This window comes from Nicotiana tomentosiformis, chromosome 12 (assembly GCF_000390325.3).
Source record: "Nicotiana tomentosiformis chromosome 12, ASM39032v3, whole genome shotgun sequence".
Lineage (NCBI taxonomy): Eukaryota > Viridiplantae > Streptophyta > Magnoliopsida > Solanales > Solanaceae > Nicotiana > Nicotiana tomentosiformis.
In genome coordinates, this window is record NC_090823.1 from 93,108,256 (window position 1) to 93,124,107 (window position 15,852).

The 15,852-nt window shown below is 34.8% G+C and overlaps 1 protein-coding gene and 1 non-coding gene across 2 annotated transcripts; both read left to right on the forward strand.

Moving 5' to 3' along the window:
- Positions 1-315: 315 nt before the first annotated feature.
- LOC104119290 (amino acid permease 6-like) lies at positions 316-13,575 on the forward strand. Its single transcript, XM_009630747.4, has 7 exons — positions 316-591; positions 688-921; positions 1,392-1,485; positions 1,636-1,850; positions 2,472-2,617; positions 12,125-12,352; positions 13,009-13,575. The coding sequence occupies exons 1-7, from the start codon at positions 468-470 to the stop codon at positions 13,441-13,443; spliced, it is 1,476 nt and encodes a 491-aa protein (XP_009629042.1). The 5' UTR covers positions 316-467; the 3' UTR covers positions 13,444-13,575.
- A 1,787-nt stretch (positions 13,576-15,362) lies between these two features.
- Positions 15,363-15,435, forward strand: TRNAE-CUC (transfer RNA glutamic acid (anticodon CUC)). The gene has a single exon. It is a non-coding gene; the product is annotated as a tRNA-Glu (tRNA).
- Positions 15,436-15,852: the final 417 nt, after the last annotated feature.

Genomic DNA, 15,852 nt, shown 5'->3' on the forward strand with positions numbered 1-15,852 from the left:
GCCAAACAAGATTACCGTTATTGAAAATCGATAGTTTGACGGGTAAAAAAGTTATATACAGTACACAAAAATAAAACCCAATTTGATTTTTGAGGGTAAAGGAATAAAATTTTCCACCAGATCACCGTCCTTTTATTTTATAAAGATTATTCGAGTTTGAAAAATCAATGCCATCACTCTTGACCTAAAACCATTATAATACCACCCAAATTTCATAGTATGTAAAAATTTCCTAAATTTAGGTGCCGAGGAAGTAAAGGGCCCCATATATCTTTTGGCCCTTTACTTAGAGCAAGAGACCCATAATTTAATCATTTTTAACTGATAATTCACTTATTGTTCTCATTTGTTCCCCCTTTTCCCTTCTTTTTATACTCTCCATCTTCCTTACTTCTTAACCATTCTCTATTTCCTAACTCAAAAGATTTCAAAGTATTACACTCTTACAAAACCGCATATATATATATATGGCATCGTCAGAATTTCAGAAGAACACCAATATGTACGTAGAACATTCAGCACAAGGAGGAGTACTAGAAAGTGGAGAAGTTCATAAAAACATTGACGATGATGGGCGCGAGAAAAGAACTGGTATTCTAAAATGTTGAACCATTTCTCGATTTCTGCTTGTCATTCTTGATCGAATATCATTGTACTAATCTTCTCTGTATCGTTTTAACTTTGAAGGTACGGTGCTAACAGCGAGTGCACATATAATAACTGCTGTGATAGGGTCAGGGGTGCTATCTTTAGCATGGGCAATGGCTCAGTTAGGGTGGGTGGCTGGTCCTGTTATTCTCTTTGTCTTCTCTTTCATTACTTACTTCACTTCAACACTTCTCGCCGATTGTTATCGCTCTCCTGGCCCTGTCTCCGGCAAGAGAAACTACAGTTACATGGAGGTTGTCCGCTCTCACTTAGGTAATAAATTATTTACAATTTAAGATACATAAAGTGACAGCGAAATCTATGACTTGTGATTGTGGGGGTTCTGAGTTGAGTGTTAGTTCAAAAATACATATCTAACTCTATTTTTATTTATTTTATATTGTATAAGTGTAGCCCGACATCTCGTGTTTACGCGAGGTCGTACTCTAAGAGACGTGATGTAGGCAGTGTACTTGATGCAAGCATCTGTATGTATATAAAAATTTGAATCGAAAGCTTAGAAGGCATTTTGTAACATTTTAAAGAACCAAGAACTATGCTCTGTAATGTACTTGGTAAATTATAGCTAGTAGTTTTTTGGCCAAGTTTTTTTTTTTTTTGTGGGGCGTGGGTTGGGTTGTTTTGGGGGGGGGGGGGTAAATACATTGAAATATGGACAGAATTATTTATGCGAAAACTTGAAGTACTGATGGGAATTTTGTCTTCCCTTGGTGTTTAAACAGGAGGTATTAAGGTGCAACTATGTGGAATAGCCCAGTATGGTAACCTCGTTGGAATTACCATTGGATACACAATTACTGCATCTATCAGTATGGTGTAAGTTTAATTAAGTCTTTTTTTAAAAGAAAATATTTCAAATCTTTTTGTTATAATGACTTTAGTAGTTTATTTAGCATTTATGGCAATAATTACTACTATAGTACTAATTAATTCGTTCTTCATATTTTGAATTTTTGGGTGATTCAGGGCAGTAGTAAGGTCAAATTGTTTCCACAAAAAGGGGCACCAAGCCAGCTGCTCAGTATCAAATTACCCTTATATGATTATCTTTGCAGCTATACAAATAGTTCTTAGCCAAATACCAAACTTCCATAAGCTTTCATGGCTATCCATTCTTGCTGCAGTTATGTCTTTTGCTTACTCTCTTATTGGTCTTGGACTTTCCATTGCCAAAGTTGCAGGTACTACTCTCACATGTATACGTGGTTGTTTGGTCGGGAAATAAGTTATCTCATTATTAGCTATCTCGGGATTAGTTATCATATTCTTTCATAGGAAATAAAAAATATTATAATCCCGAAATTAATTATATCATGATTTATCCCAACCAAACGTGTGATAAACTCATCTCAAATTTAATTCTGGGATTAATTATCCATTATATATCCCTCGTACCAAACGAGCTCTGAATAAATATTTCTACAACTACAACAACAAGCTCAGTAATTTTTCACAAGTGGGGTCTGAAGAGGATAAGATTATGTAGCGTTACCCATATCCTGAGAGGGCAGAGAGACCGTTTCTGATAGACCCTCGGTTGGAGAAGACCCCTGAATAAATATTTATATAATTAGATTACTTATTAAGTAAATATTAGTAAATCTATTTATAACATTCGTTGATAATTTAATAAAAAATACTACTAGTAATTAACCTACTATTATATGTTAAAAGTAAGTGAGTAAATATGTATTTACATTATCAGGGGATATTATTTTTGTCAGTGATTAATTTTGTATTATTATTGTGGTCCGTGAAAACAGTACTAATTATCTGCAATTTATTTTTAAAAAACTTTGTAGGTGCAGGGCACCATGTAAAGACAAGCCTAACAGGGGTACAAGTAGGGGTGGACGTGTCAGGTTCAGAGAAACTTTGGAGAAGCTTCCAATCCATTGGAGATATTGCCTTTGCTTATGCTTTTGCCACCATTCTCATTGAAATACAGGCAAGAACTAATTCCTTCTTCAATCTTTAGGATTCTATACAACGATTTATAGGGTCATTACATCTTTCTTTGGATGCGCATCTATATATATATATATATATATATATATAAACACATAATTTTTTTGTATATGTATAATCGAATAAAAAAGCAATTGATTCAGTTCAACACAGTAAAACCATGCAACTCATTTCACTGGAAGAGCAATGTTAGGTACCTATTGGAGTCAAAACGAAGGTTGGCATGTGGTTTGGTATCTGTCTATATAATGAAGTGTAGCCTGTGGTATATCTGAATATACTGTAGCTTTCAGACTATATTCAGCCACATGTCGGCCAATTTTATCACACTGAGTATATGTTGAGAAAAGAGTTCAATTAGGTTCTATATGCAACAAGGGGACGTTTGGTTGCCGGTTAGAGTTATGCATGGTATTAGTTATATATGTATTAGTTATGCAGGAATAAGTAATGCATGGATTAGTTATGCATGTATTTAGTTATGCAAGGTTGAGTTATGCAAGGATTTGTTATGCGGGGACTAGTTATGCGGGGATTAGTTATACGGTAGTTATATAAGGATTAGTAATATAAATGTAATGTGAGTGTTATTTATTATAAGTTTACTTTATTTTATTAAAATTGTTAGTATAGTTTAAATATATATTTTTAAACAAAAAAATACAAGTTTGAATAAAGGGTATTCTTATCATTTTGTGTTTTAATACAAGTATTACTAATACATGTATAAGTTATTCCACCTTCTACCATGCATAAATAATACATAGATTCCCTCATAACTTATACATGTATTAGTTATGCGGAAAAGAAAAACATGAACCAAACATTGTATTAGCAATGCTACATTTTATGTGGAAAAGCGGAAAAAACAACCAAATATTGTATAACTTATGCTAGCTTCTATGTGGAGATTATTTTTTCCCCTTCTTTTTAACCAAATAATGTATAAAGTTATCCTAATTTTAATACATGAATAATTCCTATCTAACCGACTACCAAACGACCCCTAAGTTTTAAAGAATATTTACGGTCATTTGTAAAATAATTATAAGTAACTTTATGATATTGATAAGCATTAAGTTATAACTTTATAAAAATGATAATATTTTACCGCATGTTAACTTACACTAGTAATTAATATAAAGAATTTTCACATTTTCTATGTATATAACTTATACTTCGTTAAAAATAGTTGATAAGGCGGATTTAGGGATCCCTTTCGCCAAAAAATTACACTGTATATATAGGACAATCTGGTTTTTACTTCTATATATTAAGTTTTGAATTCCCTTGATACAGCCCAAAAGTGTACCTTAGTGGTTAAGGGGTTCAAAACCTTTGTAAGATAATATGTTCAATTCCCACTAGTTACAATTTTTTTAACTTTTTTTCTTTTTGAACCCCTTTCGCGAAAATACTGCCTGCCCCACCGAGTACGTAAATCCATGTACTGCACTAAGTTGATAAGAACCCGAGAATATCTAAGCTTGTTGTCCATCTCCGGATAGAGAACGTGTTTGTTCTTTTCTTTTTTTTCCCCATAGGTTTCTCGTTGCCATGCAACATGTGGTGAGAGTATTTAGGGGCTTAGTCAAAATTTAAAATTTATAAGGAGACGTAGAATCAAGATTTAAAGTTTATGAATTTGAAATTTTAATTTTTTTAAGTTATTGACTTCTAAATTAATAATTTATATATATATTTAATAAATTTTATATAAATATAAAATTTGAACAAAAATTATTAAAGTTTTGCCGAACCCTTAAAAAAAGAACTAGCTCCGCCTCCGTTTATAAGTTTACGAACTTATCCTTAAATTTATAACTTTTTAGTTATGAAGCTCCAAGTTAGATATTTAATAATTTTTAAATACAAAAACAGGATTCATCTGAATCTGTAACTGATATTGGAGCTCCGCCCTATGTATATTATTCTTTAGGACCACGATTTTGAACAGAAAGTTCAAAACTTTTTTTGGGGAAAGAAGTGAAAGCCAACTCTTCTTCTTAACAACCATATCATTTCATATGTTGTCAATATATCACCAGGTGTCAGATTTTAATTACTACATGGCCCACGTCTTTAACTTTTAATGATAAGATGTAAATTCAACGGGTCAAATTGATTTCAGCAGTTGCAGTCTGTCTACTTTCATGATAATAACAACAATAATAAACCACAAAAACGTTTTTGTACGGCACGAACTCGTTTGGCGTTATATCCTAAAACCAAATCAAACGGGAGTACACAAACCACAAAGGTTTTAGTTTGCAGAATAATAAGAATAACACAAGTACAGAAATAAATATTAAATTCCTTAAGATTGTTATTCCCGGTCAATATTGCTGTATTTGTAAATATTAATTCTGCAAAATATAAGTTAACGTAATGAAACAATAATAATAAATTCGAGCCCACTGAATTCACAGTGTTTCCTTAAGGAATTTAATCCCCTCCTAGTACCCAAGGTAATGGATTATTTCCTCCCAGGATAGAACGAATAACACACTGGTGTAGCGGTACTTCAAACCCCAGTGTTTCGGCGAACACAAAGTTCGGTAGCAAATCACACTTACAGTTGCTTTGTTTGAAGTTAAAAAACAATGCAGAACGAAGGAGTATATACTCAGAAAAACGTATGGAAGTTCTGAGAGGAAGGAGTGCAATGTATAGCCAATTTGTTGAGCGAATTGTATGTTGAGTTGAGTATCTTTCTTCAACATTTGCTGCTCATATATATATAGCAGCCAAGAAGGAGTGCAAGACCAAACGTCCACCCTTCATGGTGGATCAAGCATTACATATTTGTGGAGCAAGCACTTCATATTTGTGGAGCAAGCACTTCATAGTGGGAAGACCATTATCCGGCTGCCAAATTATCAATACACGGATTGGAAAATATCCGTTTACAAATACGGATAATCTTACGTTAATATTTACTATTAACAAATAAATTTGGTCCAAAACATTAATCAATCAATCGATCATTTGACCAAATCCAAATCCGAAATCCAAATCCAAATTCGAATCCGAATCCGAAGCCGAAGCCGAAGCCGTAGCCGTAGCCGAAGCCGAGCCGAGCGAGCGACGACGACGACGGCGCGAGGCTTGCTTTCTTCTTAACTCTTTAAGAGCTACAAGAAGAGCAATTATATATATACCCACCAAAAATGTCTTCCACTTCCAATATGGGACAATGTCTCATTGTTAAGAGGGGGAAACTTAAAATTTTACTCAAAATTTCATTTTCCCTCCATTTCCCATTCACCCTCATTTTAAGAATATTACATCTTAAAAATAAAACCTCAACAATCCCCCACATGAATGGGGAATGGCTATATCACGGAAGTATGCATGAAAAACTGTGTGATTTACAAGCAAGGATTAATTGCATCTGGATAAGTAGGTTTCCCTTTGAACTTTCCGTAGTAAACTTATGTCGGATATACTCGGTCAATCGGTAGATTTGATATCTTTGAACCGTCGATCTTTGGTGTATACCTAGACAACCATAAGTCACACAATCAACCCTTAACCGTCTTTGGTTCTCATTGTTGTGTTCGTTTCAGCCATGAACACCGCCTGGTTTCATAAGTGCGTAGAGAATTGGCCTTACAAAGTTCTCCTTGAAGCGGCTCACACTTCACACTTAAATAGGTGATTCCTAAACGTGTCATCCTGTAGATACACTATTTGATATACCCCGTATCAAATTTAGAAATCATTAAAAAGCCTTAATGCTTTATCCTTGGTACTGAACATTGTCTCATCACGAGAATGGACTAAAATTTTATTTGACAATGTTGAACCGTCATTAATGACTTTGTTTGATCTCTTTGAACCTAGATCTTGGGATCTCCAGTCTTCTAGGTAGAGTTACCGCCACAATGACTTGTTCTCGGCCATAGCCCCATTCTCCTTGATGATTTCTCAACTACCTCTCTAGTTAGGCCTTTTGTAAGTGGATCCGACACATTATCACTTGACTTTACATAGTCAATTGTGATAATTCCTCTAGAGAGTAATTGCCTAACGGTTTTATGTCTTCGTCGTATATGACGAGATTTACCGTTATACATGACGCTCCCAGCCCTTCCAATTGCCGCTTGACTATCACAATGTATGCATATTGGTGCCAACGGTTTGGGCCAAAATGGAATGTCTTCCAAGAAATTCCGGAGCCATTCAGCTTCTTCACCGGCTTTATCTAAGGCTATGAATTCAGCCTCCATTGTAGAGCGGGCAATACATGTTTGTTTGGACGACTTCCAAGATACCGCTCCTCCACCAATAGTGAATACATATCCACTCGTGGACTTAGAATCAGTTGAACCGGTGATCCAATTTGCATCACAGTATCCCTCAATCACCGCAGGGAAATTACTGTAGTGCAATTCAAAGTTCTGGGTATGTTCTAAATATCCCAAAACTCGTTTCATTGCCATCCAATGAGATTGGCCTGGATTGCTCGTATATCGACTCAGTTTACTTATAGCACAAGCTATGTCTGGTCGTGTACAATTCATGATATACATTAAGCATCCCAATACACGAGCATAATCCAATTGTGATATGCTTTGGCCTTTGTTCTTTGCTAATGCAAGATTCACGTCAATTGGAGTCTTTGCAACTTTAAAGCCCAAGTGCTTGAATTTTTCAAGTACTGTCTTAATATAATGAGATTGTGACAATGCCAGACCTTGAGGAGTCTTATTGATCTTAATTCCCAGAATTAAATCAGCAACTCCCAAGTCTTTCATATCAAACTTGCTATTGAGCATACGCTTAGTAGCATTTATGTTGGCAATGTCATTACTCATTATCAACATATCATCCACATATAGGCAAACAATGACTATGTGATTTGGAACATTTTTAATGTACACGCATTTATCACATTCATTTATCTTAAAACCATTTGACAACATTGTTTGGTCAAATTTCGCATGCCATTGTTTGGGTGCTTGTTTTAGTCCGTAAAGAGACTTAACAAGTCTACATACCTTCTTTTCTTTACCTGGAACCACAAACCCTTCAGGTTGTTCCATGTAAATTTCTTCCTCCAACTCTCCATTTAAGAAGGCCGTCTTAACATCCATTTGATGAATTTCAAGACCATACACTGCAGCTAATGCTACTAACATCCGTATGGACGTAATTCTTGTAACTGGAGAGTATGTATCAAAGTAGTCTAGACCTTCTCGTTGTCTATACCCTTTGACTACGAGCCTTGCCTTGAATTTATCAATAGTGCCATCATCTTTGATTTTTCTCTTAAAAATCTATTTAGAACCCAAAGGTTTATTTCCAGGAGGAAGATCAACTAATTCCTATGTATGGTTGTTCAATATGGATTCTATTTCACTATTGACTGCCTCTTTCCAAAACAATGATTCCGAAGAAGTCATAGCTTCTTTAAATGTTTGAGGCTCATTCTCCAATAAGAAAGTCACAAAATCTGGTCCAAATGAAGTAGACGTTCTTTGACGTTTACTACGTCTTGGATTCTCCTGATTACATGTACTTTCTTTTGTTTCTTCCCGAGGTCGTTTAGATCCTTCACCAAACGACTCACATTCCTTTTTATACGGATATATATTTTTAAAAAACTCAGCATTATCTGATTCTATAACCGTATTATTATGAATGTCGGGATTTTCTGATTTATGAACCAGAAATCGATATGCTTTACTATTTGTCGCATATCCTATGAAAACACAATCAACGGTTTTCGGTCCTATCTTTACCCTTTTGGGTTTAGGAACTTGCACTTTTGCCAAACACCCCCACACTTTAAAATAATTCAAGTTGGGCTTCCTTCCTTTCCATTGTTCATATGGAATGGATTGTGTTTTGCTATGGGGCACTCGATTTAATATTCGATTAGCCGTAAGAATGGCTTCCCCCCACAAGTTCTGTGGCAAACCAGAACTTATCAACAACGCATTCATCATCTCCTTTAATGTGCGATTCTTTCTTTCCGCAATCCCATTAGATTGGGGCGTGTAAGGGGCTGTTGTTTGATGAATAATTCCATATTCTAAACATATTTCTTCAAAAGGAGATTCATATTCACCACCCCTATCACTTCTTATCATTTTTACTTTCTTGTTAAGTTGCGTTTCAACTTCATTTTTGTATTGCCTGAATGCGTCTATTGCTTCATCTTTACTATTCAGTAAGTAAACATAGCAATATCGAGTACCATCGTCAATAAAAGTTATGAAATACTTCTTTCCACCGCGAGATGGTATTGACTTCATGTCACAAATATCTGTGTGAATTAAGTCTAAAGGATTTGAATTCCTTTCAACTGACTTATAAGGATGTTTAACATACTTAGATTCCACACATATTTGACATTTTGATTTTTCGCATTCAAACTTGGGCAGTACTTCCAAGTTAATCATTTTCCGCAAGGTTTTATAATTGACATGACCCAAACGTACATGCCATAAATCATTTGACTCAAGTAAGTAAGAAGAAGCTGAAATATTATTATTATTTTCAACAACCATTACATTTAGATTGAAAAGGCCCTCGGTGAGGTAACCTTTTCCCACAAATATTCCATTCTTACTAATTACAACCTTGTTGGATACAAAAACGTACTTAAAACCGTGCTTAACAAGAAGTCCAGTAGAGACTAAATTCTTTCTCATTTCGGGAACATGAAGGACATTGTTCAAAGTCATGACCTTGCCAGAAGTCATTTTTAGAAATACCTTCCCATATCCTTCAACTTTTGCTGTTGAAGCATTTCCCATATAAACTGTCTCTCCGGGTTCAGCAAGAGCATAGGTAGCAAAAGCCTCTCTAACTGCACAAACATGGCGAGTGGCTCCTGAATCAAACCACCACAGTTTAGGATTTCCCACCAAGTTACATTCAGAGAGCATGGCACACAAGTTATCAACATCATCATGGTTTACTACCATGTTTGCTTGACCCCTTTTCTTGTCTTTCTTCGGAGCACGACACTCCGTAGATTTGTGTCCGGTTTTCCCACAGTTGTAGCAGTTTCCACTGAACCGCTTCTTGCTTGGGTTGTATTTCGGACCAGAAGCCTTCTTCCTCTTTTTGTTAGCTTCAACAATATTTGCTCCCATTATTGTTGAATTTCCACGGCCTCTCCTTTCAGCAGCTTTATTGTCCTCTTCGATTCTCAACCGAACAATGAGATCTTCAAGGGACATTTCCTTTCGTTTGTGTTTCAAATAATTTTTGAAGTCCTTCCACAACGGAGGCAACTTCTCAATCATTGCTGCTACTTGGAATGCTTCGTTGATTACAAGACCTTCAACAAGTAGATCATGAATAATCACTTGCAATTCCTGGACTTGAGTAATAACAGACTTGCTATCTATCATTTTGTAGTCCAGAAATTTTGCGGCAACGAATTTCTTCATCCCGACATCTTCAGTCTTATATTTCTTTTCAAGCGCATTCCACAATTCTTTGGATGTCTCCATGCTACTGTATACATTATACAGATTATCATCCAGTCCGCTAAGAATATAATTCTTACATAAAAAATCAGAATGCTTCCACGCTTCAATCACGAGAAAGCGTTCATTATCTGGAGTTTTATCCGGCAGATCAGGAACATCTTCCTTGATGAACTTCTGTAGACATAACGTAGTTAAGTAGAAGAACATCTTCTGCTGCCAGCGTTTGAAATCAATCCCGGAAAATTTTCTGGGTTTTTCTGCCGGTGCCAACGCCGGTGTTCGGCTTGTCGTTGCGTTGGCAGTCACCATCGGAACAGCTTGGTTTTCGTTTTCAGTCATCATCTTTTTTAGAAAAGAATGACACAAACAAACGTTTAATACACGTTTTCAAACTGGAGTAAAAATCACGTAGATTTTAATATCCAACAAAACGCCACGAAGGCTTAACTCTCCAAAACGGGAGTACACAAACCACAAAGGTTTTAGTTTGCAGAATAATAAGAATAACACAAGTACAGAAATAAATATTAAATTCCTTAAGATTGTTATTCCCGGTCAATATTGCTTGTATTTGTAAATATTAATTCTGCAAAATATAAGTTAACGTAATGAAACAATAATAATAAATTCGAGCTCACTGAATTCACAGTGTTTCCTTAAGGAATTTAATCCCCTCCTAGTACCCAAGGTAATGGATTATTTCCTCCCAGGATAGAACGAATAACACACTGGTGTAGCGGTACTTCAAACCCCAGTGTTTCGGCGAACACAAAGTTCGGTAGCAAATCACACTTACAGTTGCTTTGTTTGAAGTTAAAAAACAATGCAGAACGAAGGAGTATATACTCAGAAAAACGTATGGAAGTTCTGAGAGGAAGGAGTGCAATGTATAGCCAATTTGTTGAGCGAATTGTATGTTGAGTTGAGTATCTTTCTTCAACATTTGCTGCTCATATATATATAGCAGCCAAGAAGGAGTGCAAGACCAAACGTCCACCCTTCATGGTGGATCAAGCATTACATATTTGTGGAGCAAGCACTTCATATTTGTGGAGCAAGCACTTCATGGTGGGAAGACCATTATCCGGCTGCCAAATTATCAATACACGGATTGGAAAATATCCGTTTACAAATACGGATAATCTTACGTTAATATTTACTATTAACAAATAAATTTGGTCCAAAAAATTAATCAATCAATCGATCATTTGACCAAATCCAAATCCAAATCCGAAGCCGAAGCCGAAGACGACGACGGCGCGAGGCTTGCTTTCTTCTTAACTCTTTAAGAGCTACAAGAAGAGCAATTGTATATATACCCACCAAAAATGTCTTCCACTTCCAATATGGGACAATGTCTCATTGTTAAGAGGGGGAAACTTAAACTTTTACTCAAAATTTCATTTTCCCTCCATTTCCCATTCATCCTCATTTTAAGAATATTACATCTTAAAAATAAAACCTCAACATTTTTAAATTAAAAAAAAAAAAAAAAGAGGAAAGATATTTGACGATTATATAACCGAACACAACTATTGGTAGTATAAGAAAAGTATTAATTATAAGATTTTTTGGTTATTTGATTGAGGTTATTTTATACCAATAAGTTCATAAATTATGATAATTTTCTCACTCATTAATTAATATATTTGCTTTACTTTTCAATTTTAATTTTATCCTTTTTATTTAGAAATTAAGATATATATCAACAACATAATGAATTTCTTTTACAATCTTCTTTGAAATTGCATGAACACAAAAGCATTCATGCATCAATTTTTTTTTAGTGTAATTCAACATATTATATTAAGTTATTTTCTCCATTTAATGTTTCGCTGTGATATTTATGCACTGGTAGGGGTCTAGATCTAACAGCCATCACAACTGTAACGACCTTTGAAGGGGAAAAACCTATATATGGATGAAAATTTTAAACTGTCACAGAGATTTTACGAAATTGGGGTCTTTTCTGGGATATGATTGTGCAATATATTATATCTGAGAAATAATTGCTTAATCAACTTGGCAATTTGCAGGATACATTGAGATCACCACCTGAAGAGAACAAGGTTATGAAAAGAGCATCACTTGTCGGAGTGTTTACCACAACCTTATTCTATGTACTATGTGGTACCATTGGCTATGCAGCCTTTGGAAACGATGCTCCTGGAAATTTCCTCACTGGATTTGGTTTCTATGAACCCTTTTGGCTAATTGACTTCGCTAACGTTTGCATCGCCATCCACCTGGTTGGAGCTTACCAGGTAAAAGTTAGAGTCAACTATATAAATCATATATATTCATTCCGTGCTATTAAGACTCATTTCATTCTAGTACTAGTAGATATATAATTTGTCTACTGTGACATAATATTTCATCTATAACACAATTTCGAAGACATTGATGTACTATTGTCCACTATAATGATATGATTTTACTATATATTTAGAAAGTGTAAAGACTTAATTTAACATTCTATGTGTAACTTAAGTTGTTTTAGCAAGTTGTCTGTTTTATTTTTCAAGAAACAAAACCCGTTTAGAATTCAAGTTATATAAAATATAGAGAATATTACATTATCACGGCAAGTTAATTAGTTATATATCAATTTCTTTCACTATTTTCTTATCATATTAAACTTGATATTAAGAGTTACATGATGTTGTATTTTTACCTGATAATCTAAAAACCAGTAGTACACTATCATTATACGGAATTTCACTTATTACTATTATTATTATTTAGGTATAATTTTACCTGATGATGTAAAAACCTATAGTACACTATCACTGTACAGAACTACACTTATTATAAACATTTACCTATTATTATCTTTTACGTCACCTACGAGTGAAAAAATTTCTTTTACACAGTGTATAAATGTTAAACTCATCGCTCAAATATACATTGTCTTTCTCAGGTTTTCTGCCAACCAATATATGGCTTTGTGGAGGGTCGTTGTAGTGAACGATGGCCAGACAACAAATTCATCACTTCTCAACATGCCATAAACATTCCATTTTCTGGTCATGTTTACTATGTAAACTTTTTCAGGTTGTTGTGGAGGACAGCATATGTTATAGTAACAGCAGTAATTGCCATGATATTTCCATTCTTCAATCACTTCTTGGGCTTAATTGGGGCAGCTTCTTTTTATCCATTAACTGTCTACTTGCCTATAGAAATGCACATTGCTCAGAGGAAAATTCCAAAGTATTCATTCACTTGGATATGGCTGCAAATATTAAGCTGGGGTTGCTTAATTGTGTCACTTGTTGCAGCAGCTGGATCCATACAGGGTCTTTCTCAGGATCTCAAGGCATACAAGCCTTTCAAATCTCAAGCTCATGAATGAGTTTTAGACCAGTTTATAACTAAATTTATAGTAATATTTTCAATAAGAAGTTTGTTGAAACAGAGTGATTGTATGTAACTCTTGCAAATTTTGTACGGCACGTTATATGGCATCACGCTACTTGAACACCGAGCAGCACTGGGTCCAAAGATGATTAATTAGATCTCCTTTGCCTGAAAATAACACTGTGCGGCATAAGTGAACCTTTTTTATGTAAATTATATCGATTGTTGAATCCCATTAACATAAACAAGGGCGTTCAGAAATGTTTTAAGTTATGAGTTTTTTTTTTGTAAAGCCGCCTTGTGGTGGCGGGGGATTGACATTCCTACATTGTATATTAATTTCCAAAAAAAATAAATACATAAAAGAGGGGACATGTTGCGTAACATCCTAAATACATACAGGTATATGGCTTTGACTTCAAGCTTGACATTTAGCATTTTTTGAACCTCTGTTTTCAATCTTTCCTCCACCCCTGCTTGGCAAAAGCTGCAGAGGCTTAAAACGGTAGGCCTCATCTGAATATAATGCTTATTGTCTTACCTCAGTATAATAATACTGAAAACAGATCAAGCAAGTACCATGAACAAGCAGTGCAGGATCTCCTGCAAAGGGAGTTCAAAAAACACAAATTGTAGCTAGTGAGAATTGAACCAATAAACTTTCAAAGATTTTGAACCCGTTTGACCACTAAGCTACACTTTTGGGTTGTGTCAAGGGCGTTCAAAACTTAATATATAGAGGTAAAAAACAGATTTTGCCTTATATATACCGTGTAATTTTTCGGCGAAGGGGGTTCAGGTACACCTTCCACCCCTAAATCCGCCCCTGTGCACAAGCATATACACTTTTATTGAAAATATGATCAAGAAAAATTAAATGAATCGACTAAAATCCATATTGTGGAAAAATCAGTGCTTACAGGAAAGTAATTTCCGTTTTGAAAATCAGAAAGAAAATACTTCATTCTAGCTAGGTGATATTGCAAATAATGCAATGAAATGTTGCATAAACTCTTTGGATTAAACGAAATGAGAGTAATATAAGCTATTTTATTTAGACTTGATGGAGCATTTTACGATTAATTTACAGTGGATTCTTCCACTTGAACACATTACAACTAGTATTTGTTAGATATTTCTAAATCAGAACCGTAGCTAATTATCCTAGCAATGATCTAAGGGACAGAGATACTTGTTATTGTGGCAGTTTTCTACTTGAGTTCTGTTGGAATCTATACTGTTCGATGAAGATTTATATTTTGGTTAAAAAATCCTTAAGAATAATTAAATTAAGCTACAATTGCTTGAGATGTAAAATCTGCAGCATGGCTTATACTTGATTCATAATAACCTCATTTTGCTTGGATTCAGTGGCGGACCCAGGATTTTATACAAGCGGGTTCAATCTTAGAAGTACATAACTTTAGTCGTAAAATAATAGTTGTCAAGTAGGTTCAAATAAAATATTTAAACAAAATTTATGCAGCTTTAATCGTAATTTATACATATACACAGTATTATTTTTTGACGAAGCGGGCATATGCGTCCGCCACTGCTTGCACTAATGTTGCTTGAATGAGACTTATGGACAAGACTATCGCCAGAGGATGATGTATTGTACTTAATATGGGTTCAGTCAAACTCAATAAATTCGACTTATAATGCGTATGTTTATTAAGAAGTCTAACTATATATTTGTAACAAATATTATATTTTAAACCTAGTAATTCAAATGGTCGCCGAACCTCTAAAATTTAAATCTTAAATCTGTACGTGTCGCCAGGTCTAGTTTTACACTCTTTCGTTTAGTTTAACACGCACTTATTATTTTGATGCGTGTGTCGGGTTTGGCCAAGTTTTTTCTCATATCTTAATATTAATATAATATTTACTAATCGTCAAATCCTTCAATAATCCGTTGTAGTCTAGTTGGTCAGGATACTCGGCTCTCACCCGAGAGACCCGGGTTCAAGTCCCGGCAACGGAATATATTTTAGTCTTTTCTTCCAAAATTCTTGTTATGTCATGAAGCAGTCGTCGTCCTTTCTTTGTTTTACGTTTTTGTATGCTATTAATGAACTTCCTTTTTGTGTCATGAAGAAGATCGATCTTATGTAGGTTGAGTCAAAATCTTGTTGAGACGTTCAACCACTCAAATAGCAAATGGCTTTTTGCATATAGGGCCATTCGTAAGGATTTGCCCAATTAACCAGAAAAAAGTTGTTTCAGATTCAATCAGTTGGGTTTGTCTTAGACGGATACCGAAATTACACGTGAAATTCAGACGTTGCAACTTTGGTAGAAGCGAACATGTAATTGAACGCTAGAAATATTTCTAGAAATTAAGTTAAAGTCAACTATCGGTCAATACTTTAGAAAGTACATATTTAGTGGTTGGTGGGCT